General features: G+C 37.4%; 2 protein-coding genes across 3 annotated transcripts; both read right to left on the bottom strand.

Annotated features, from left to right (window-relative positions):
• Window positions 1–321: 321 nt before the first annotated feature.
• On the bottom strand, window positions 322–6,565 carry LOC120339806 (glutathione S-transferase Mu 2-like). 2 transcript variants are annotated; one of them, XM_078116188.1, is made up of 5 exons: window positions 6,398–6,565; window positions 5,379–5,587; window positions 4,023–4,166; window positions 2,672–2,904; window positions 322–2,581 (listed from the first exon to the last, which is right to left on the bottom strand). In XM_078116188.1, the coding sequence occupies exons 1-4, from the start codon at window positions 6,493–6,495 to the stop codon at window positions 2,684–2,686; spliced, it is 672 nt and encodes a 223-aa protein (XP_077972314.1). In that variant the 5' UTR covers window positions 6,496–6,565; the 3' UTR covers window positions 322–2,581; window positions 2,672–2,683. The 2 variants fall into 2 exon arrangements, with proteins under 2 accessions (XP_077972314.1, XP_077972313.1); XM_078116187.1 differs by having other exon boundaries at window positions 322–2,904.
• Window positions 6,566–14,989: 8,424 nt separating this feature from the next.
• Window positions 14,990–21,057, bottom strand: LOC120339807 (uncharacterized). Its single transcript, XM_039408014.2, has 5 exons — window positions 20,791–21,057; window positions 20,142–20,318; window positions 18,911–19,004; window positions 16,846–16,941; window positions 14,990–16,275 (listed from the first exon to the last, which is right to left on the bottom strand). The coding sequence occupies exons 1-5, from the start codon at window positions 20,955–20,957 to the stop codon at window positions 16,165–16,167; spliced, it is 645 nt and encodes a 214-aa protein (XP_039263948.1). The 5' UTR covers window positions 20,958–21,057; the 3' UTR covers window positions 14,990–16,164.
• Window positions 21,058–23,143: the final 2,086 nt, after the last annotated feature.

Here is a 23,143-nt window from a genome sequence, read left to right as displayed (position 1 = left end):
ATAATAACTGGCTAACTAATCCCATACCCGACGTGGACTGGTAATCGGAGTTCGCCATCTGATTAGGCCATATTATCAACTTTGCTCTCCTCCGGGATAAATATAGAAATCCTACCATATTCCAAGCCTGTCAATCAGAGCGAAGTTCGAGAAAAATTGAATCAGACAAAAATATCTCAACTCACAAAGTCTTTAGCATCGACAGAGCACATTCAGATGAAAAATTTCTTCTAACCTTAGAAAATATCGTATTGACACCTTCACAAGTTCTGTCACCTTTTAAAATGTCACTCTTTTTTCCAAAGAAAAAATACCTCCACATTCAATTGCTCATTATATATTGCTGCTAGTATTAGGCAAAAATTGTTCGATAGCACATGCCAAAATTGCTCGATAGCATTTTAAAAATTGCTCGATAGCACCCCAAAAATTGTTCGATAGCACCCCAAAAATTGTTCGATAGCATACGCAAGATCAGTGAGTAGCAGTTCCTTAATAATCAAATAACAGAAACATCTTGAACTGGTAACTTTAGTAATAATTACACTTTAAGTTTGCCTGGAGAATTGAAATTTAGTTATATCAAAATATTTGCACAATTGAATATACTTTTATACGAAATCCTCATTTTAGTGCTTTCTCCGCCTGTGTTGGCAGTTTGGCATAATTTGAAATTGATGGCGTAACAATTTTTCCAAATTCCAGACTATTCAAATATAAAAACAAAGAACTTGTGGTCATAAACGAATTGAAATATTAAACGAAATTGAACTTAAATTACACGTCTATCAACGAAGAACTCTGAGAATTACAGAAATTAGTATTGAGCACTCGAATTTATGAACGGTAATTAGCAGGAGGAATATTCCAAGTTTGGGCTTATAGGTAACGCCCCTGTGAGATGATTGATTGATGTTATCTTGAGGTTTCTTTAATTGCCATGGATCAATGTGCTAGAAAGGGGATAACTGAAACTCCGGTACATATCATATTATTCAATGCACTATCATAAATTTAAAACAACACAATGGAGGATTATTGATTGCAAAAATTGAAGATAAAACTAAATTGAACTCTGACAAGGGAACTTTTGGAGATTAGAGTAATCATTTAAAATCGCAGGAAGCATATATAAAATTAGTGTGAGAAATTCTAAATACAATTAAGCACTAAATAATCCTCATAATTATGAGGTTGATGTATCTCTAGCTAAAAAAGAGGGAGAGCAGAAAATCATGAAGAAATACAGACCTCCTGAAGTATGCGCATTAAGATGACGCACAACCTGAACTCAGGTTGTGTACAAGATTAGGGTTCAGGTTGTGCGACATCTTGGTGTGCATACTTCAGGAGTACCAAAAATACTTTATTCAGCGATTAATTTTTTTTAGTTATCAGTGCTAAAATCCTCCAAAAAGGTGCCACAAGCCATAAAATGGAACCACTATTATACATAGTTTGCCAGTGGCAGAATTACACTACCGTATTTAAAATAGTGAAATTCTAAACATCTCAAAACAAGGTTAGCTAGCAATAGCGCATGAAAGTTTTATGACAAGGATACTTATATATGGGTAATACGGTAAGCACTATCAAAATGGTTGTCAGATATAATCTAAAACATATTTTTTTCTGATAAAAATTCGAAAAACAGATAGAGAACAAAAAATTAAGCAAGCTGATCAATAAGTTTTTGCTTCGAATTAGCTATAAATGAACCTTGTGTGTACGTGGTGTGATGAGGATAGATTAGTGCCACCTAATGTTGTCAAAGTAGCAATAGATGTTGATAGTTGTGTGGCAAAGCGAGGGTATTATTTGGTTAGCGTGCGACAAGATTGCTACATCTTGTAAATTGTTCTTGTTTTCGTGTAGCAGTAATGTTTGAGTTAATAAAAGCCTAGAAAACGGTCTAAATGAGTTTTCCTCGAATGGTTCAACTACATGTGATATTAAGTCATTTCCATATGAGGGGTGAACACCCAAATAAATTTCAAACACCCTCCTGAAATTGAGGTGTGACACCCACTTTAATTCTAAATGTGAATAACAAAATATCTATCACCCCCTAAATTTGGAAACACCTTCTCACTAAAAAGTTAACAGTGGGGAACATACTGGTAGTATTATAGATGGTAGTATTAAAACCATAAATTTCTAAAACCAAGAGCTAGCACCAATGTTGAAAATATCAAGATAAAATCAAAGAAATGAAATTCAATCAGTCAATACTTATGTTATGCTTATGAATGAGAACAGTGGTTATTAAAGCATTCCACCTACCATATTTTCTGGCTAATAAGTCTACCCGGCAAATAAGACGAAGCCTATTTTAGCACTAGAAGAGAGTTTTTTTTAATAGCCCTCCAATACGGCTGGGCAGAAAAATCGCTTCTCTGTTGGTTAAGTACAAATATGCGCTCATAATTTTATATGATTAGGTTAAAACCAGGTCATGTTCGTTTCAGGTAGAATCATACTCACATAATTAACTATTCTTAATAACAAAGGGGTAATTTTAGCTGTAAAAGGGTAGCGGCAATCATTTTGAACAACCTATTAACTGGAACGTTGAAATAACCTGAATGAATGAATGTGAATATTGTGTGATAAGTATGTGGAAATTCGGTATATGCACTTCCAGTTGAAATTCAAGCAACGAATTTGTTACCAGCTTTTCAAATTAATCTTGTTGAAATTTTCCTCCCCATTTAGCCACGGGGTTATTGATTGGGAACTTCTGGAATCGGCTTGATTTCAAGTACGCTGCTATCTTCTCGTTTTCCTCAAATCTTTTGTAGAAGCATTGGATGTTGGAAAACTTTGAGAAAATATCAGGGAACATAATTTGGTGATGAGCAAGTGTCTCATAGAAAGCGAAATCAACGTGACTAATCTTATCTCCTGCAAAAAAAATAACAGTAAAATAAACGTTGCGCTAACTGCAATAACGAGAATATCGGTCAGAGACCGAAGACTTATCGATCGAAAGTTAGGGGATCCCCCAAAACAGCGCTCTCACTCCATAGTGACACCTTGTGTCCCATCACTAATTAATTAATACCTCGCTAATTATACGACATAATTCGCCCAAAATCAATAGGCTTCTGGTCCGAGATAAGATAAATGCACATGCAAAATCTGAAGCAGATTCAATCTCGCTTTCGTGAGATATCGCGTGCATCTAACAGACAAACAGACATACAGACAGACAAATACCTTAAATTAAAATCGATAAGTAATAATGTAGCAAGCATCAAAATGACTATAATTGAGTGGTCAGACAAGTGCAGACTGGCAATATGTGAGGAAACATGACTGTTTCCAGTCCAGGTCAGGTATCGAATAGCAAAACACCACAAAATTCTCTACAAGATTGCAGTATTTTTAATCAAAATTTTGAGCACACCACAAAAAAATGCTGTTTTCATAATCAAAATTTTGTTATTCAAAGAATAAGTCAATGCTATGAGCGACATTGAAGCCAGGGTTGTGAAGTCGGGAAAACTGGCAACACATCCCAAACTCTGAGCAACATAAAACGGGTCTGGTTTCTGCTCATGTTTGAAAAAATTTCGATTCAGACTCCGATAATGATAAAAACATGGGAATTTCGCTCTGGTTTCTGTGCCCTGAGAAAAGCAGATCCAAATAATATAGTTAAAAGAAACAAATTGAATACAAAACTAGTTTTTTCATTTGAATGCATGGAGCCATGGAATGTTGAGCATCTATTGAAGGGGGGGTCACAAAACAAAGATTTTGAACAACTGATTGAAACATTCAGCACAATGCATTGAGTCTCTTACGCAAGGGGGTTATAATCGGGAGTTTGGAACCCCCAGGGGTTCACGGGATGATTTCCAGGGGTTACTGAATGGCAGTTGAGTCTTCCTTTGAGTGAGGATTTTTAAAATCTAATAGTCAGGCAGAGGACAAGGGAAATAACATCTAATTCCTAGGGTTCGGGTTGATGTTGATTGTTTATGATTGATGCTGTGCTGATGCTGAGTGAGTCTTACCAGTCAGATATTTTTTTCCCTCTAAGAACTTTTCAAACCCTTGTAGTTTCCCAAGTTGTGATTCCTTCATTCCATCTTTTTTCTCTTCAAATTGAGGATTGTAACAGACATGTGTAAATCCTTGCCTAAGAGTGTTGATGATACCTGGGAAATGTGAAAAATTGAAATTACGAATATTGAGGCTTGGTGGTTATAGCAGGGGTGAGCAAGGTTCACTGGACAGGGACCAAAAATGTTTGCTTATCCATACTGGCGGGCCATGTAAGTGTGATAAAAAAGTTACATTTTTTGAACAATATGGGTGAATTAACGAGGGGATCGTGACCCATGTTGTCGTACGGTGGTTCAAATACTCGTTCGTCCCTTACTAAGGCTTTCTCCACCATCAAGTCCATGGATATACTATCTAGAGATGGGACGAGTCCGGCATTACAAAGATTCGACGAATCCGAGTAATAGGTCAAGGACTCGAATCGAATCCTCCGAGTCCGTGACGTCACAATATAAAAGTAGAAAAACACGTTTTTGGCCATACTACAGTATCGCGCGCTCACAAACATAAGCTGTAGCTCATATTTTTCCCTAATGATTCCGCAGATAGCTGTTGAATCAATTTGAAAATATATTTTTCTTCTTTTTTGGCGGCCACAATATAAACGTAAACGTGGGTCAATGTGCGCCTTGGCTGTGAACTGGATTTCCAGTTTCCTTGCGTCAATTTTGGGCGGCTAATTAAAAATTCGTACATGGCAATATGAAAAATAAAAAGTTTTTGACTACAATGCTTTCCCATAATTCCAGATATTTCTAGCCTTAAATTTACTATGTCGCGTGCGCAAATGGTAGAGAGATGCCACTCGTCGTCAATACAATGCTTGCAATTTAGTAATTCATGTAAACGTTCTAAAACTCTCCATGATTTTCATTGCTCTCTTTTAGAGAAAGGATTGCACGTACTAAACTGGATTTAAAAGAGGTATTGATGAGATTACTCCTTGGACTGATCCTGCCCATGTTTCATATTTATTTACGCAAATCGAAAACTCAAAAATATTGCGCTAACACATATTTTATTGTGTACCCCATGTATACCAAAAGAATAGATAGTTTGAGTGATATTGTTACCTATTTAACCTTAATTTCAACTAGTTAGTGTATGTAGTGAGATTTATAGGTGTAAAAGTACAAACATAGGCGTAAATTAGTAAAAACAGAATTAATTATAGACTCGGTAAAAACGACGTGGACTCGAAATCGAATCCGAGTCCAAAAAATGCCTGGATTCGACTCGAATCCGAGTCCGGATCCGAATCCCGGCCCATCCCTAATACTATCCCACTAACATAAGAAACTCACCTTCCAGCATGTGAGCTTCTGCTTCCTGTTTCGGAGTGTCGAAGGTCATCCCAATCTTACGAGCAATATAACGGTAAATTGCCCAGCTCTCAGTAATCTTCAGATCGCCATCTATCATGTAAGGCAAGTTAGGGAAGTCGAGTCCGAGAGTGAATTTAACATCCAGCCATTTGCTTCTGCCGTAAGGTGGTTCCATATCACATTGATATCTGTGAATTAAAAATGAATTTTAGGATAGGATAAGATTTACATATTATCGTGAGGAAGAGGAAAGCCCATGATACGGCCTAATCATATGGCGAACCACAGCCTCTCATCCAGTTTACGTTGGGTATGGGATTATTTAGCCAGTTATTTTGTTTTCAGATTCACGGACTCGATCATGGAAGAAGATGTAACCGGACAGCATCCACCAATCCTCTCGCATTAATTATTTCTCACAGAATTGGTCCAGTAGTTAAAGAGGAAAGCGATTTTTCATAAAAACAAGAAGAAAACTTCATGAGTGAAGTTATGGCTACGGGCTACGAAGACCAGAGCAGCGAAGAATAATAGCAGTGTTCTTCAGCTGCGCATATTTCGATCTCTAATATATTGTTATTGTGCAGCAGAAGACTTTTGAATCACACAGAATAGTCGGGACATGTTCACAACCCACCACTGCACTGTGTAAGTCATCGTTAGTTTATTAATTATCAATAGGCAAGACAATTTCTGGTAGTGTTTTTAGTGTTTCCAGATTCTAATCAGCTCCCTAGGCACAGGTCCTTCGCATAATCATTCAATCACTGTTATTAGGATAGGATTCACATATTTATCTCGGGGGAGAGGAAGGGGGAGACTCCTAAAATATTTTCATTATTATATTTTGTTTATAATAGTGTTTACTTTGTTTTTGTGAACGTCCTGTTCGCATTACATGGCACCCGCAATATTATTTTTAAGGGAATGGCAACTAGTAAACTTGTGGCAAACAGTCATCTTCATTTCAGTAAAAATAAGCTAAAATATCAAATCACCTTTTATCTTCATACTCCACACCGCCATATTCCAGCAGCAATCTCGCAGCTTGTGCCAAACCTCTGATGTTCCAGTAACCAAGTTCCAGTTTGCCCATGATTAATAATATGATTTAGTCTACAGTGGATTCCTTTCTACCAATACAATACCAGAATACAGTAGCTCGAAAAATCTAAAAATAAAAACATTCAGAAATAAGTGTGTCTCATTTGCCAGCAGAGAGATATCCTTGACTGTGTAATCGCAATGGTTATATAAACTAATATACTTGTATGATCAGACAGCGGGCAGAGTGTGAACTGGACGATAGGTCGTGGTTCCCCATATGTTTAAGCCCCGTTTTATCAGCTTTCTCTCGCCCGGGATAAATAAGTAACACAGTACCGTAATGGAATATAATATGTGTATATCTGCTGCAATCGAAAATTTAGAATTTTTTATAATTTGGTCCCATTCTGCCAAAAAAACTTTCCAAAACAATCACACAAACTGAAAATATGGTCTTCTACTTCTATACCATACCCAAACTAAAAGTTACAAAAGACAGGCACAAAGTTCAGAAGTTGTCAACTTGAAGAAATTAAAATTTGGAATCTGTTCAATAAATGTTTGCCATTTGAAAACGAATGCTAAGTATACAGACACTGTTACTGCATCATACAACTGTACAATGCTGCAATGTCTGAATGCTGGAATGTGCCAACGTTGAATTCAATTGTAAAATATCTGGCCGAATAACCGATGTTCTCACTTCGTTTTTTCAATGAATTCCAGAATTCTCCATTTCTAATTTGTGTTTATTATCTGATTATGGCTGTACAGCTGTATGGAGATTCAAAATAAACTATCTATCTATCTAACCAACTGCCTTAGTAATTCATTCCGTACTACTGCTCAGTCAAGCTGCTGCAATTCCCGATAATTATTCCTATCTATAGCTGCATATGTAATCACACAGATTCACACTATCAAAAAATAAATAAAAATAATCGTTGGCGAGATAAACTCAACGACCTTATCGCCCTGATAACGCGTTGCAGACGATGAAAACTCAGCAAGCATTGCCGCATTACAGCCATTACTCAACTCTTTGAAAGCGTGAAGCCAAATTATGAAGTACCGGATCGTTTTTAGCTTCCATCTGTCTATTCTATCTATTCAACTCAGGTAAGTGCATCAGCACGTCCTAAATCTATTTTAGAGTTTGCCTACTACTAATTTTCCGCATATTTGTTTGTTTTGCCATGTATTGCTTCCTTGTTGTGTTGTAACGGAAAATCGAAATGAACTTACTTACTTATTCTATGTCTCTGCTAACGAAGTGAAATGCCTGTGCAGAATATGTTAAGTCTCATATTATCAACTTTATTTTTAGAAATTGATTTTTATAATATGAATTTTTAATATAAATATTATCGCTTACCATTGCGGATTTTAAAATAAATGATCTCATCTATGCTAAAAATCGGTGCTTTCCAGTACACGTGGCGATCACTGAACACGTTAACGGCTTAAAATATTAACTCGTTTTAAATCTTTAACCTCTCGAGAGAAACAGTGATTTTTCCGGGTCTACACGTGTCGTTTGCCGAAATGTAACAAAACATGAGCCATGCATGGACAGTAAATCCACAAACGCTCTGCTACTACCCCGCTCTTGGTCGCTTGATAAATAAATAAACCTTTGTGTGTACTGTGCAAATACCGATGGAAATTTTGTGGTCGATTTGTACCACCGATCGCTGTCTATAAATAGGTAATCGAACTATTCATTAATGTTTAATCCCAAATACGCAGGCGGGAAAACTATATTACAAAAGAGTTGTTGGATTGAATAAACCACGGGCGTAGCCCTTTTGAATTTTTTTTTTATGTATCATACATAGCAACTTTTTTGTAGCGCGAAACGCTCTTTAAACCCTCAAGCCTCTTGAACCCCCGCTAGGTGACACGGTCTAACTTGACAATTAGAAATTTCAGCCCATGCATTTGCAACTCTTTATTCTTCGATGTTCATTCGTCTTTTATTTGCTTGTGATAAGTGCAACCCGCACTTTGGTGTTTGGTATAGTTCACAATATGTGCATTTATATACAATAATACTAAATAAGTGAGAAATATTAGTAATATTGCACAAAAAAATCCTCCCGAAGGTAAAAAAAAACGATCTTTTGTACAAAAGCACCCGCCGCAAATACAAAATTGTGGAATTTGAGGAAAACACCCAGGCCACGTTTTCAAATAACAAATTAGTAATTATTTAGTTGAGATTTGAACAAAAGATCCCAATAAAATTCTTACTTATAGATGGATTCTTCTCTGAAAGAAAAACACTGAGCTAACATATCTCTTTCACTTAAGCCCGGCAACATATCTCTGATCTGTATGAACTGTAGGCTCCACTTTTAAGTTAGCCGTTCCCACTCAATGGCGACTCTTCAACATGCTCGAATCGGCAATTGTCAGATCTTTTGATGTTCATTCAGAATGATTCAGCATTTATTACACATATTAGCCGTATCACAGTAACTAGACCCGCTTGACCAAACAAGGCCGATGGTGACAAATAAGGTTATTGGACAACGAAAATTTCTATGAAATGTTTGCAAAGATGTGAGTTTGAAATAAGCTAATAAAACATCGACGATTTTCCAAATTTATCTAAAAGGTGTGCAACAGGGGAACACAGCACGGCCTACTAAAGTCATTCGGTGTGACCCTTGTCAACACTCAAATTTTTCCCATCGAGCATAAAATCCTAATCCGACAGTTCATGGTTGGAAATGCGCTCACATGGGTAGAAATAAGCAATGTTTTTTGCTCTTGTCGTTGCGTGAAAAATCTTTCGCCGTTTTGTCCTTGCCTTCTTTACTGTGAGCTAAGTGATAGCTGCATTCCGCATTTCTGTTTGGCGCAGATAGCTGCCTGAAGTTGATTATATGGTCACCGACAAAAAATGTTGCACATCCTAATTTAAAATATACGAATTTATTATTTTAAGTTTTTTTATGCGTATAGGATGATCTTCAATGCGATCGAAAATTACAATAAGCCATGCAACCCATCAAATTTCTTTACACTCTTGGCGAGGTAGTGGATATAGGTTTGATTTTAACCTGCAGCGCAAAGCAATACGCGGACGTATAGATAATATATGACAAACTTAGAGACAACAACAACATACCTTTACAACAACAATTTATAATGTTCGCAGAAATAAAGCTCGTCTCCATGTAATATTTTCTATACCTAGGGAAGGCTTGGATGGTTAGATTCATTTACGTAATTTTATTGTTATTAATCCGACCGCTAGCAGGCGTCATACGTGTGCGTTAAATCAGCTTTATACGCAGGGCTGTGCGTTTCGAATCTAATAGTAAATTATCCGAATCGGTTCAGACAAAAATTTCAAATCGTCGCCATCTTGTTTTGTTTTTTTCTTTATTGAGATTTGACAAAACGGTCCTATTGACGTGTCCTGTCTAGAAATACTTCCTGTTAATTTTAACCGCTGTGCTGTGTAATTATAGCCACAACCTTTAACAAGAAACCTATTAAGGCAGCGGTTCCCAAACTTTTTGTTCGTGCGGCGCCAAATTATCAGAGAAAAAACTCAAGGCACACTCACAAGAATAAATGTTGCTTTTAAATGAAAGTCAATTTTGCGATCGTCAATGTGTAGTCTACTTTATGCCTTTCGAAGTTTGTAAACATGTAGGCCTAAGGAATAAAGCCAAGAGGTCGATTCTTCTTCTCATCTCTCCTTGGATTTTCTTCAAAATACAAAAAAGTTGTTAGTGCTCGCGACGCTTCTTTATGGTATTGATAACTTACTTTGTATCCGTGGCATCTCGTCCAGGGACCTATGAATACACTATTACAAAAATCCCAATAACACACGCCGCTGATATATTAACGAGGAACAGCGGTTATCCTATATAGCAGTGGTTCCCAACCTTTTAGGAGTCGCGGCCCTTCTTTGGAGGCTTTTAGCATTCGTGGCCCCCCTGTTTATCATTCCAGTTATACTAATAGTGTTATTTTGATTGGGAGATTCCAAATCACATATTGTTCAAATATTCATGATCAACAAAGTGAAAACACCCTGTGAAATAACCTTATCAGGCGATAAAAATTAGAGAAAAATGGGGAGTTTACTAGCTAAGTGAAGAGTAAAATCAGTTTCGCGCCAAGCATTGTGGCCACCTCCAACTGCTACGTGGCCACCAGTTGGGAACAGGTGCTATGTATGATTGCAAGACTTGTTCAGAGCAAATAAATCAGTTAATAAAAAAATCGCGACTAACTTGGGTCGAATATATGGATCGAACAAAACAAAAATCGCATTAACAGACAGTGTCGTTATGGGCGGGCTTAATTATTGCAAAATAATATTCCGTAGGCGTTCGCTTTCTTGGCACTTTTTGTGACGTCATTGAGTATGATAATAAAAGTTTCACCTTGGGGAGGACGCCCTGTGTTTTGTGACAAAACAATGTCCCGACCTGACATGTTTTCTTTTTGTTTCAACAAGCTTTGTGACGCTTAGATTACAGAGATTTAAACAATGCATTACAAGAAATACTGTACGTTTTTGTACCAAATGAAAACTCATATTGGTAGGCTTTTCAGCCAGGTTTTGGTCTTTCTAAGCTTGTTCGGTTAGTTTCCATCTAAGGGCCATGCTCGGTGCGCTGTTCTTTGAATAGTTCGTCCCAGGAACCCTCCCTTTTCGATTGTTTTTGAACCATTGTTTCGTTTAAATGGTTCATATCAATGTGTAAGCGTTGCCCATTGTTTTGTCATAAGTGGGATAAGATCAGACAATGGAATCCAATTTCAAAAATAAACAATGCGGTTTGGAAAATCTATAACATCGTGTTTGACGCGGTTTTGGGTCAAAATTAAACCAAAGATTCTGTTTGGTAATAAAAGTGTAAAAGTCTCATCAATCATTCTAAAAATTTCGAAATCGTTATCCGGGTTTTTGTGAAAGAACCTCGAGAAAACACGTTGAAAAGTTTGATATGTAGATGAGTATACGGTCACAATATCCTTAAATTTTAAATGGCCTTCTCCGAAGGGCCATATATTTTTTCCAATCGCTATTTAAATCGGCATTGGGTTGGCATATAGACAGCGGGTCAAGAACAGGGATGGATAAATGGTCACAACCTTCGCTTAAATTTTAAATGACCTTCTCTTAAAGCTATTGATCTGTCGAATACAACTGGTTAGGAATAGAAATTGCAGTATGGCCCCAATCTTCATTTCAATGGCCCTCTCTGGAGAGGTTGGCTGTCATATAAAAAGCGGGGTAGGAATAAGGGTGGATATACGGTGCCAAAAACTATTTGAATGGCGTCCCCTTTAGCGTCTATTGATCTGCCATATAGACAACAGGTTATGAATAGGGATGGATATTCGGTTTCCATCACCCTTTGAATGACTTTCTCCAAAGAGGGCTAATGGACTGCCATATAAAAATCGGATTGGAAATAAGGACGGATATAGTCTTAATAGTAGTGTGGTCAAAAGCGGGCCAGATGAAACACTCCGATGGGCTGGACCCGACCGCGGCCGTAATTTGCCCTTCCCTACATTATACGCATACAGATCCGTCAGCTGAAAGTCATAGAAGAGGAATAAGCCAGTAGATGATCCAACGGAAATTCAACTCATGGCACAGATTAGCGTTTCTGTACTGATATAATAGGTACACTAAACCAGGGCTTCTCAACTATTTTTACCAAAGAGCCGCATACGAAACTTCAAAAATATTGGGTTCGGTCTTTCCAGAAATTATATTTCGGCATCCTTAAACACGCGCTTCCTCGGTCGGCTAGGGAAAATTAGCTAATTAAGATTGTTTATTATGGCGTTATAGTTCTTTACATATATACAGTATTCAAATCTATAAAAGTGATTTTATGGAAGAAAACTTCAAAAGTGGGACTAATAATTCAAAATAAAGAATTAGGCGCGGTCCGAATCGAATACCCGAAAGGTCCGGATTCGGACCGCGGTCCGTCAGTTGAGTAGCCCTGCACTAAACCATTCAATCGGTAGTAGCGACGGGCGGTAGGTACAAAGTGCGAGACATAATAAACACAAGTCGACGACTTACGCGCTTACTGGGCATTCCTCATTCAAGGGAAACTATTGCTTCGACAATTCGCTTTCCCAATTTTACCCTTAAAAACAACACAAACCTCAATAGACCTAAAGACAGACATAATTTCAAATTTTCAATTCTTTATTTTTATCTATTTTATTATATATAGTAAAAATTTCAACAGTGATGCAAAGAATTAGAAAAATTGTCTAATTTTGGTAAAAAAAGCACAGTTATAAATTATTGGCAGAAAATGGTCAAAAAGGGACTTTTCGATTAGTTATCACCAGTGGTTGCTTGAGTCTTTGACTCGACTCGAGTTGTATTCGAGTCATCTGAACAGCATGACTCGAACACTCGTGATTAACCGCCAGCGAGACAAAAAATTGGCATTATAGAAATTATTAATGCAGGGACTCTTGATAGTGCTATAGGTAAGGGTTAAATTTAGTAAATATTCCATATAGGAAATTTTCACGAGGGCTTGAGAGGCAAGTATTTTGGGGGGTTAAATTTTCTAGTATCTTCATACCACAATATTTATACTGGCATATGAAAAACGTAAAGTAGAACGGAATATCAATTAATTACCAAGGTATATTCTGTGTGCTGGCATTTATAAAGCTACATACAGATTGTTTTACAACAATGGGAAGAATGGTAGTTTGATATGTGGATGAGTATACGGTCACAATATCCTTTTAAATTTTAAATGGCCTTCTCCGAAGGCCATATATTTTTCACGATCGCCATTTAAATCGGCATTGGGTTGTCGTATAGGCAGCGGGTTAAGAACAGGAATGGATAAATGGTCACAACCTCCGCTTAAATTTTAAATGACCTTCTCTTAAGGCTATTGATCTGTCGAATAAAAACGGGTTAGGAATAGAAATTGAAGTATGGCGCAATCTCCCTTTCAATGGCTCCCTCTGAAGAAGTTGGGCTGTCATATAAAAAGCGAGTTACGAATAAGGATAAATCAGTGGTGCACAACCTTTTTGCCATTGGCGGCTACATCGCATTCATTTGTGTTCAATACGGCCCCAAGGGGGTTGAATTTTTGGCTTTTATGATGTCATAACCGCGTATTTTACCCATGCGAAGTGCAGTCTGCCCAATATGAAGTATGTATGACTACTTGGAAGTTTAATATTCGCATTTTAAACAGATTTTTCTTTTCCATGAATCTATTCTTGAGCAGATATTTTGCAGCAGGTTGGATAATGGTTACACAATTTTGAAAAAATCGAAAGTCGGGGAAGGGGCGGTCACTTCCATTTTCTTGTCTTTAAAAGTATAATAAAATGTCAAATATTTTAATGAAATCATTCTATAAAAGTTTGCAAAGCATAGCCGCCAAATCCTATATTTTGAACTTTTTTTTTCCTTTTTTTTCGTAGAATTTTGTGTGTGGACGGCGGCATTATTTTTTCACAACGGCGCAGGTTGTGCACCGTTAGGACAGATATATGGCCCCACTATTTTAAAGGCCTTTCCCATGGCGGTCTAATAAATATAAAAATCGGATTAGGAATACGGACGCATATAGTTCACAATTATAATTTAAATAGCCTTCCTTGAAGAGGGCTGATAGAATGCCATATAAAAAGCTGGTTGTGATTAGCGGCTCAATATTGTAAACTATGAGCCAGGCTAACGTTTATATAATAATAATAAACACAATGTGACCATCAGGGTCATTATTAACGTAATTGTCAGCGGATTTCTATAAAAACATTAGTCTTAATTGTAGCAGACACAAGTGGGCCTGATGAAACACACCGGTTGGCCGGACCCGACCCGCGGCCATAATTTGCCCTTCCCTGCATTATACGCATACAGATCCGTCAGTTTAAAATCATAGAAGAGGAATAAGCCAGTAGATGATCCAACGTAAATTCAACTCATGGCACAGATTAGCGTTTCTGTACTGATATGATAGGTACACTAACCAGGGCTACTCAACTATTTTTACCAAAGATCCGCATACGAAACTTTAAAAATATTGGGTCCGGTCTTTCCAGAAATTATATTTCGACATCATTAAACACGCGCTTCCTCGGTCGACTAATGATTATTAGATAATCAAGATTGTTTATTATGGCGTTATAGTGTTTTCTATATATAATTAAATCTATAAAAGTGATTTTATAAAAGGAAACTTCAAAAGTGGGGCTAATAATCCAAAATAAAGAATTAGGTGAGGTCCGAATCGAATACCCGAAAGGTCAGGATTCGGACCGCGATCCGCCAGTTGAGTAGCCCTGCACTAAACCATTCAATCGGTAGTAGCGACGGGAGGTAGGTACAAAGTGCGAGACATAATAAACACAAGTCGACGACTTACGCGCTTACTGGGCATTCCTCATTCAAGGGAAACTATTGCTTCGACAATTCGCTTTCCCAATTTTACCCTTAAAAACAACACAAACCTCAATAGACCTAAAGACAGACATAATTTCAAATTTTCAATTCATTATTTTTATCTATTTTATTATAGTAAAAAATTCAACAGTGATGCAAAGATTAAAAAAATTGTCTAATTTTGGTAAAAAAAGCACAGTTATAAATTATTGGCAGAAAATGGTCAAAAATGGACTTTTCGATTATTTATCACCAGTGGTTGCTTGAATCTTTGACTCGACTCGAGTTGAATTCGAGTCATCTGAACAGCATGACTCGAACACTCGTGATTAACCGCCAGCGAGACAAAAAATTGGCATTATAGAAATTATTAATGCAGGGACTCTTGATAGTGCTATAGGTAAGGGTTAAATTCAGTAAATATTCCATATAGGAAATTTTCACGAGGGCTTGAGAGGCAAGTATTTTGGGGGATTTAAATTTTTTAGTATCATTATACCACAATATTTATACTGGCATATAAAAAACGTAAAGTAAAACGGAATATCAATTAATTACCAAGGTATATTCTGTGTGCTGGCATTTATAAAGCTACATACAGATCGTTTTACAACAATGGAAAGAATGGTAGTGTTGCGGGCAATGTTCCCGTAGCAGGCTATTTCCAGCGTGTGTTCTTTAGTGCTTTCTTTGGGAAATGAAAAAAATTGCAAATTAACTGAATAGTAGAATTTTGTAATTCTTCACCAAAGCTTTTCCAGCTATATGGGTAGCTAATTCCGAGTAATTGATCAGTTTCTAGTCACAACTTGAATTGTCGAAATATATGGTATCCATAAAGTCTTTACTTTTTTAAATTGCAAAAAGAATTTATCGATACCATATATTGTTTTGGCCCTCACAGATGTATTAGATGAAGTAAAAATACTTGGACATTTAAAAAAACTGGTTTAAGATACTGAGAGAACTGACTTCATAATAAATTTGAAATTGTAAAGGAACTTTATGGACACCCTGCTGTATATAACCACAAAATATAACTTTTTTTGGGTGTGTCTATAAACATGCAGCGGCCAAAAATATGTTTCTAGTTATCAGAACTTATATCCACCAATAGTTATCAGCCATAAATATTAACTAATGTGTATGTGTGGTAGCGTGTGAACATTTTAACTAAATTTGTTTATATGTATGTGTGCGGGCATTTTAACGAATACGCTTTGGCGGTGGGGATTTTGTTCAAATTGTCCAAACGTGCGCATGAATCCGACCACCATAAATGGTAGCTTATTTGAGTGTGTGGCTCCAATTTATAGGATTGTATTGCAATTGTTCGAGATCTTTCTTATTCTCAACTGTTCGAAGTCTGGTTCGTTCTTGCCATTTTTCTTCCATAATCTGAGAATAAGTTGATAATTAGTTTAAAATCGGTTTAGATTGGTTTATATTTTAATCCTAACAACTGAAACGGAGGGGCTTGCTCCATGAAGGCGATGTAGACAATTTTTTGAAGGAACGTGAAGCTAATTAGGAATGAAAATCTTTGTTAGATTAGATTTTGCCTGCCTTATTTTGGACATTTCTTTATTTTGGATGTTTACTTTCCATCCACGTGAGAACCACTGAACTAGACAATAGTAGAGGGTAAGAAACAAAAAAAGCTTCTCTCTTACATGTATACGTTAAACTTTGCTTGAAAAAATTGCATACTTTTCTCGCGTTTTCGGCGTAAAGTCGCTAAACTATAGGTACCCAAAATTCAATTTCATTTCACCTAATATTTAGTTTGATTAGAGCGCCGAACGCAACTACGTGGCAAGCTTACAACCCCAGCCACATACTTTATACCCGCCACTTCAGCCATTGTGAAATACTTCATAAGTTCCAGGCAAAAGTTTACAGCCCTTACAAAAATGATATCCTTTCCAGAAGTAACTCTCAATTCATATCAAAATACAAACAACTCACTCTTTTATTTTCCCGCGTAAAAGTATTTAAATGTCTCATTTTATTTCTTCGTTTCTCCATGTCCATTTCTGCCTCCATTCTGTCCCGATTTGTCGCCTGAAAAAAAAAAGAGTTTTTTTTTTATCACACTCTATCACTCCGAACCAGACTCAAGAAGCCACTCAAACGTAAGAAGCTAGTGTTCTAGAAATTACTGGAAACAGATTGGAACAATATCTATAGTGTAAACAATGCGGACTTAAACAGGGGCTAGTACAAGAATTGGCAAGTGCAGTTTTAAGTATTCCGTGGCGTCTGCAGATGCCGCAAAACCATGGCGGTATTTCCATACCATGACCGCTACGGCCAAACCTATGGCGACTGACTTATTAGCTGCCACAAACCAACGAAGAACTGCCGTTACCAATGGCAGGTAAAATTTTGCTGCCGTAACCACGGCAGGTGGGCCGTAAAGACAGGGCTGTCCCTTATGGTGATAAATATTAGGTGAGTTGGGACGTTTTTCTTATGGATACAGTTTTGATAGATTTAGAGTTAGGTTTAGGGTTTGAGTAGATATATTCCGCATGATTAATTGAAATCGGGTACATTTATTTGTGAATATACCGTTAATACTGATTTCTGAATACTGAATAGCGCTATAAAGCCATGGCAAGAGCTGCCTCGGTTCGTTCGTGGCAGGAGCTGCCATGGAGTGGTAAGCGCCTCAGAATTGGCGCTCCGGAAGTATTCATCCTAAGATGACGCACATACATACTATTTTCAGGTTGTGCGCCATCTTGGTACGAATAGTCCGGAAGCACCCTAGAATTTGCTTTTTATTTGTTGATTGTTCAAAAATTAATTCAGCGACACCGGAATACGATTTTCAAATTTACTTTGCGTAAAATGAATGATATTCAATAAGACGGCATAATCATATGGCGGCCAAACACTGCCTCTCGCCTGTTCACCGATTTAGGTTTTGGTAGAAATAGAATAGAAACTAGTAAAGTGTTCATCGAATGATCGAATATATATAGTAAAGGAAGACGTAACCGTGCCTCGGCTATTTCAGGGATGGGGAAAGGTAATAAACCAAACTACCCTATTATACGGACCATAAGGGTGCTTCCAAAGTATTAGTGCCTAGATGGCGCACAACCTAAACATAGTATGTGTACCAGGTCAGGGTTGTTCAGGTTGTGCGTCATCTTGGTACGAATACCATAAGGTGCACTTTAAATTCTTTTTAAATTTTCAAAACTCGATCGTGTGTCTTACAACACGGTTCGGCTGATGTATGGATCAGGTAGTGCTCTATTGCCAACACTCAAACCAAGTTACCAGTACCAGGTTATAGTCCGATACAACTTATGTAAGGACAAAAAGCGATTATTTAACCGTGTACCTTATAACCCGGTGCTCATTGTGGTCCGTAAAATACGATAATGTATGACAAAACTGAAAGTTTTTAAGATTTGCTTCGACCCTTCCGCTTTGAGAACGACTCTGGGTCGAGCAGCCAATGAGGTAAGATAAGAAAAAATCTGTGAATCGGCCTCTATTACTAACTATATATTCTCGCACTTGAGCTGAGTTTAAAATTCTTTCCAAAAAGGTTTAAAAGAGTTACCAAACTAAGGGGTCGGCGCATAATGTGATGAAATTGAATTAGCGCCACCTAATGTGGCCAACGTGGCACCATCGCCGAGCAATCTGAAATGTTAATAGTCGCGTGGCAAAGTTGGGTTTTATTTGGATAGCGTGCGTCAAGGTTGCTACATCTTGTAACTTGTTCTTTTTCTTGTTTTAGTATAGTAGTAATCTTTAAGTTAATAAAAGCCTAGAAAACAGTCTAAATGAGTTTTCCTCGTATGGTTCCACTACACATAACATACCAATAATGCTTGTCATTTTCATTAATTCTCTTCTGTAGCCATTTTTTGTTATAGGTGCTTACGGCGTGTTACGATTTGTATAAGGTCGGCTTTTTGCGTTTTTTTGTTATAAATTTATCGTTTAGTTGCGTTATAAAGGGTCAGCTTATATGCAAAGATATACATAGTTATAGGTAGATGCCCACCTGTATACTTTCATACAAGGCGTTATCCCAATCCCTTTTTCTTCTAGTTTGTCGATCTTCCATTTGTGTCTTCAGCACACTCCTTATATCTGACCTGAAATTATTATGACAGATTCAGATATTAATTTTTATCGTAAAAGAAAAAGAGAGTATGTCTACCAATATGGAGGTAACAAATTTTGTTCGGTTACTTAACATCAAGGTGTGTGAAGATACTGAAACCTATGTCAAGGGGATATTATTCACTTGGCTAACACAGACAGTCCCCGAACTCGTAATAGAATTAAAATAAAGAGAATCGGCTTAAACTTATGACCCAACCCTAACCTGGCACACATACTATAGGAAGCACCAGCAAAAGAGGCAAAAGTGTATAACGACATTAAAAAATGTAAATATACACATAAGAAATAACGTCAAAAATTCATTGCAATCGCGAATGATAGTGACAGTCTCCGGGTCAGCGGCCAATTACTTTAAAAGGAAATGACCAATAACAAACTAATTTAATAATTCAAAAGTATCACATGACATGAGATTTATTTCAAAATCTTTTTGCAATTTTAAAATTCTGTTGTTTTTCTGCTGCTGAAATAAACGAGCGCGAACCCGAACCTATATTAATATTGAGCATTCAAGTAAAATTATGACTTTTGCTGGGCTTCAGAAAGGTTTGTGAAGGGAGTGGCCATTACACGATGATAAGTGTATTATCTTTCCGGGATTTAATTAATACCCTGATTTCAAAGTATTTATGTGTTTTGTAGAGATTGATAAAAGCATTTTGACATTTTTTTTTTCTGACGAAAACGGAGTCCATAGATATTTTCTGATAATAATAAAGATACTCCAAGATATTGTTAAGTATCAGTGACTGCTCTTATCAGAGAAAAATACACGGGTAATCGTCGTATTAAGTCAATTTACAAAAGGTTAAAATAAATGGTAAAAATTTACATTTATGAACAGATTGGCAAGAATGCATAAGCTAAGAACAAAAAGAACGTTGAGAGAGCGTTATGGGGACGTTAAAAAAACTTTGTCGACACTAAATTGAAACTTAAAATTACGATCATAATCTAACAAGCCTATTGCACCATACAGCTTTGAAATACCAACAACTATGTAGGGCATGCATAATTGGCTAAAAGCAGGCAGACAGCATCAGGCGGGCCGGAATGAATAAAAGGGTCTGCCACACTTCCTACCTAATTTGTAACATTTTCTATACCTATAAGATTCTCGAACAGCCGGCGTTCCATATAATGGTTTCTGCCATTCGCCGTGATATCTGTACCATTGTTGTCGTTGCATTAACTGGCATCGCTGTCTCATGTGGTCATGGGAGTCGAATGTTTCAAGAAATACTGTACGTCTTGGAACTGTGGGAGGATGGAGAACATCAATCCTGTGCAGATAGAGAAAGAGAAATTTATTTTTTCGTCAACCAATATTTAATAACAGTCATCGTAATAATAAAAAAAAAATAATATTAAGTAAATCAATTTGGTATAGACAGCAGGAAGGAGTGATACGACCAGATCAGGTTAGGGTTAGGCCATTATTTTAGGCTAGTCCCGAACTCGTAATAAAACTAAAATGCGGAAAATTGGAATCTGGTACACATACTACGTTCCGGTGTCCGCCATCTTGGATCACCTGCTACGGGAGTACCGAAATGGCGACCCTGAAAAATTTTGGTCATCTCCAAAAAGTAGCTCATTAGACATTAAATGGCGTCCGTGCCGAGCTTCGTTTGGAGAGAAGTCGTGGAAAACCAATTAAAAATTCGCACGAGACTATTACATTATGGTTTCGTATTATTTTAACAGAAAAATGGAATTACTATGAAATGCTTGTGATATTTACGCATTTCTTACCTTTTAGTCGGCTCGATATCGTGCAGCTTCGGAGCTACCAACGTTGACTTTGGAACTATAGAAGGCAGTCGAGTAGGCAGTGTTGCACTGCGCCTGTGCCGTGACCTAGTACTTGACCTCGAACCAGGAAGTGACCCGGAAGTTGCTGGCAGGGTTGCAGACGCCATGTTGATTGGAGGGCAGTGGTTATGTGAATGCTATATCCATTAGTTGTAGATTTATGATAATATGAGTTATAATGCTACCTATTGTAGCCTATATGAAGGAACTGAAAGTAATAAATAGAATTATATAGTGAACAAGAGAGCTATGCTCAAATATATGGACACGTAGCGCCACCCAGTGGCAATAATTTTGATGACGTCATAGCGAAAAAAAAAGTAATAGCCTTCTGGAGAAAAATTTTATCTTTAACCACTGAAAATATCAAAGCAATTGGTCCAGTATTCGAAGAGAAAAGCGATTTTTTAAAAATGGAGACGGAGACAAATAACAATAATAACAATAACAACAAAATTTTGAAACGATCGTTATGGCCACTAAACGTGTCCAATAATTTACAAAAGATTACCACATTACGCTAACAGTTGTAGACACGCTCGAGAAACGGATGTAGGAAAATTCGCCGCAAGGAATCTCGCCGTCGGAAATTTCGCCGCATAGAAAAAATCGCCATAAGAAAAATGGCATTATTTGAAAAAGATCCCTTTTTTAAGAGCATACCCCAACCCTATTAAACTAACTGTTTTAATCTCAAATACTTGTTTTACAGCAAAATGCTTTTGCGATTTTTCCTGTGCGCCGAAATTTCCCGCGGCGAGATTTCCTACGACGAATTTTCCAAACACGCGAGAAACGAATTTGTTCAAAACAACAACACGCGCCCTCGCTCCGAACTTCGTGTGTGTAGAATATCACGGGCTGCGACAGAAATACCAAGAGCTAGAATGAAACATAATGCTATATTTGTTGCCTATTGTAAGTCTATATCAGGGGTTCCCAAGCTTTCTTCAGGACGACCCCAAAGACAACTTTCAAGTGTTCAGTGCGACCCCAGGTCATATATATTCATGGAACTTTAGAGCTTCTTTACCTGGGCTTTCGAGATTGGTCATGTGGTGGTATTAAGTAAAGTAAGACAGAACCAAACGGTGATGTCACAATAATCACCTACATTTTCTATAGCATAAGTATAGAGCAATGCCTATGGGCCTGTTTTACAGTAAGCCATGGTGCAAACTGCTAAATTAAAATGGTTTGTCAAATATTAGATGTTTTGTACATCCATCCTCGACCATAACTCACCGACCCCATGATCTGTTTGCGACCCCAACCTACTTATCACTCCCACCCAATTTGGGGTCGCGACCCCTGGTTTGGGGACCCCTGGTCTATATGAAGGAACTGTGAAAAAGAAGCCAATTTCATAGAAAATATTTATGAAACGTCATCGCAATACGCTAAGAGTTAAAAGTACGCTCGCCCCGTTTTTCACTCGAGAGATCGTTGTTCGTCATATTTTAAGAGGGGACTCTTATTCGAAAAAGTTTCGAGATATCATGACCTGAACCAGGAAGTAACCCAGAAGTTGCTGGCAGGGATGTCTGATAAAAATTGAGGAAACTCTTATCCGAAAAAGTTTCGAGATATCATGACCTTGAACCAGGAAGTAACCCGGAAGTTGCTGGCAGGGCTGCTGACGCCATATTGATTGGGAGACAGTGGTTATGTGAATGCTATATGGCATATGGGGAATGTTACGAGGTACCACTGATATGACATGGGTTACTAAAAATATATGGGTTTATGGCGGTGCAATACGTGTCCGTAAATGACGAGCGGTATTAGACTTGTTACATTCGCTCTTGGCATTTGAGTGGTTTCCAGTAAATTTGCTCAGATTTGATTATCCTTCATTTTTGAATGCGTCTAACCTTTTTTTACCCGAAAAAGAAAAGAAAAGGACAGTTATTAATTGGGATCTTTTGTACAAGGTCACGATAAAGATACCATGTCAACTCTCAAAATAAGAAAAATAGTAGCCTAATTATCCAGTTAGAGCTAGCAATGCCAATTGCGTTGGAAATTCAAAACCTTCCTAAATCTAACCTTAAGTAGATAATCACTAATTAGGTTTAAACGTGGCGCGGGTGTTATTCTTTAATCTCACATTTTTGCATCAGTGACGGGAGCTTTGCACAAAAGATTCAATAACTGGACCACGGGCCCTCCAGAAGTGTGTGTACCAATATGGAGGTAAATAATTTTGTTCGCCTATTTTTAAATCAAGATGTGTAAAAGAACTAAAACCTATTGGCAGAGGGTATATTCATTTGGCTAACACAGATAGTCT

Source organism: Styela clava, chromosome 9 (assembly GCF_964204865.1).
Source record: "Styela clava chromosome 9, kaStyClav1.hap1.2, whole genome shotgun sequence".
NCBI lineage: Eukaryota > Metazoa > Chordata > Ascidiacea > Stolidobranchia > Styelidae > Styela > Styela clava.
This window is presented reverse-complemented; position numbering and strand designations above follow the sequence as displayed.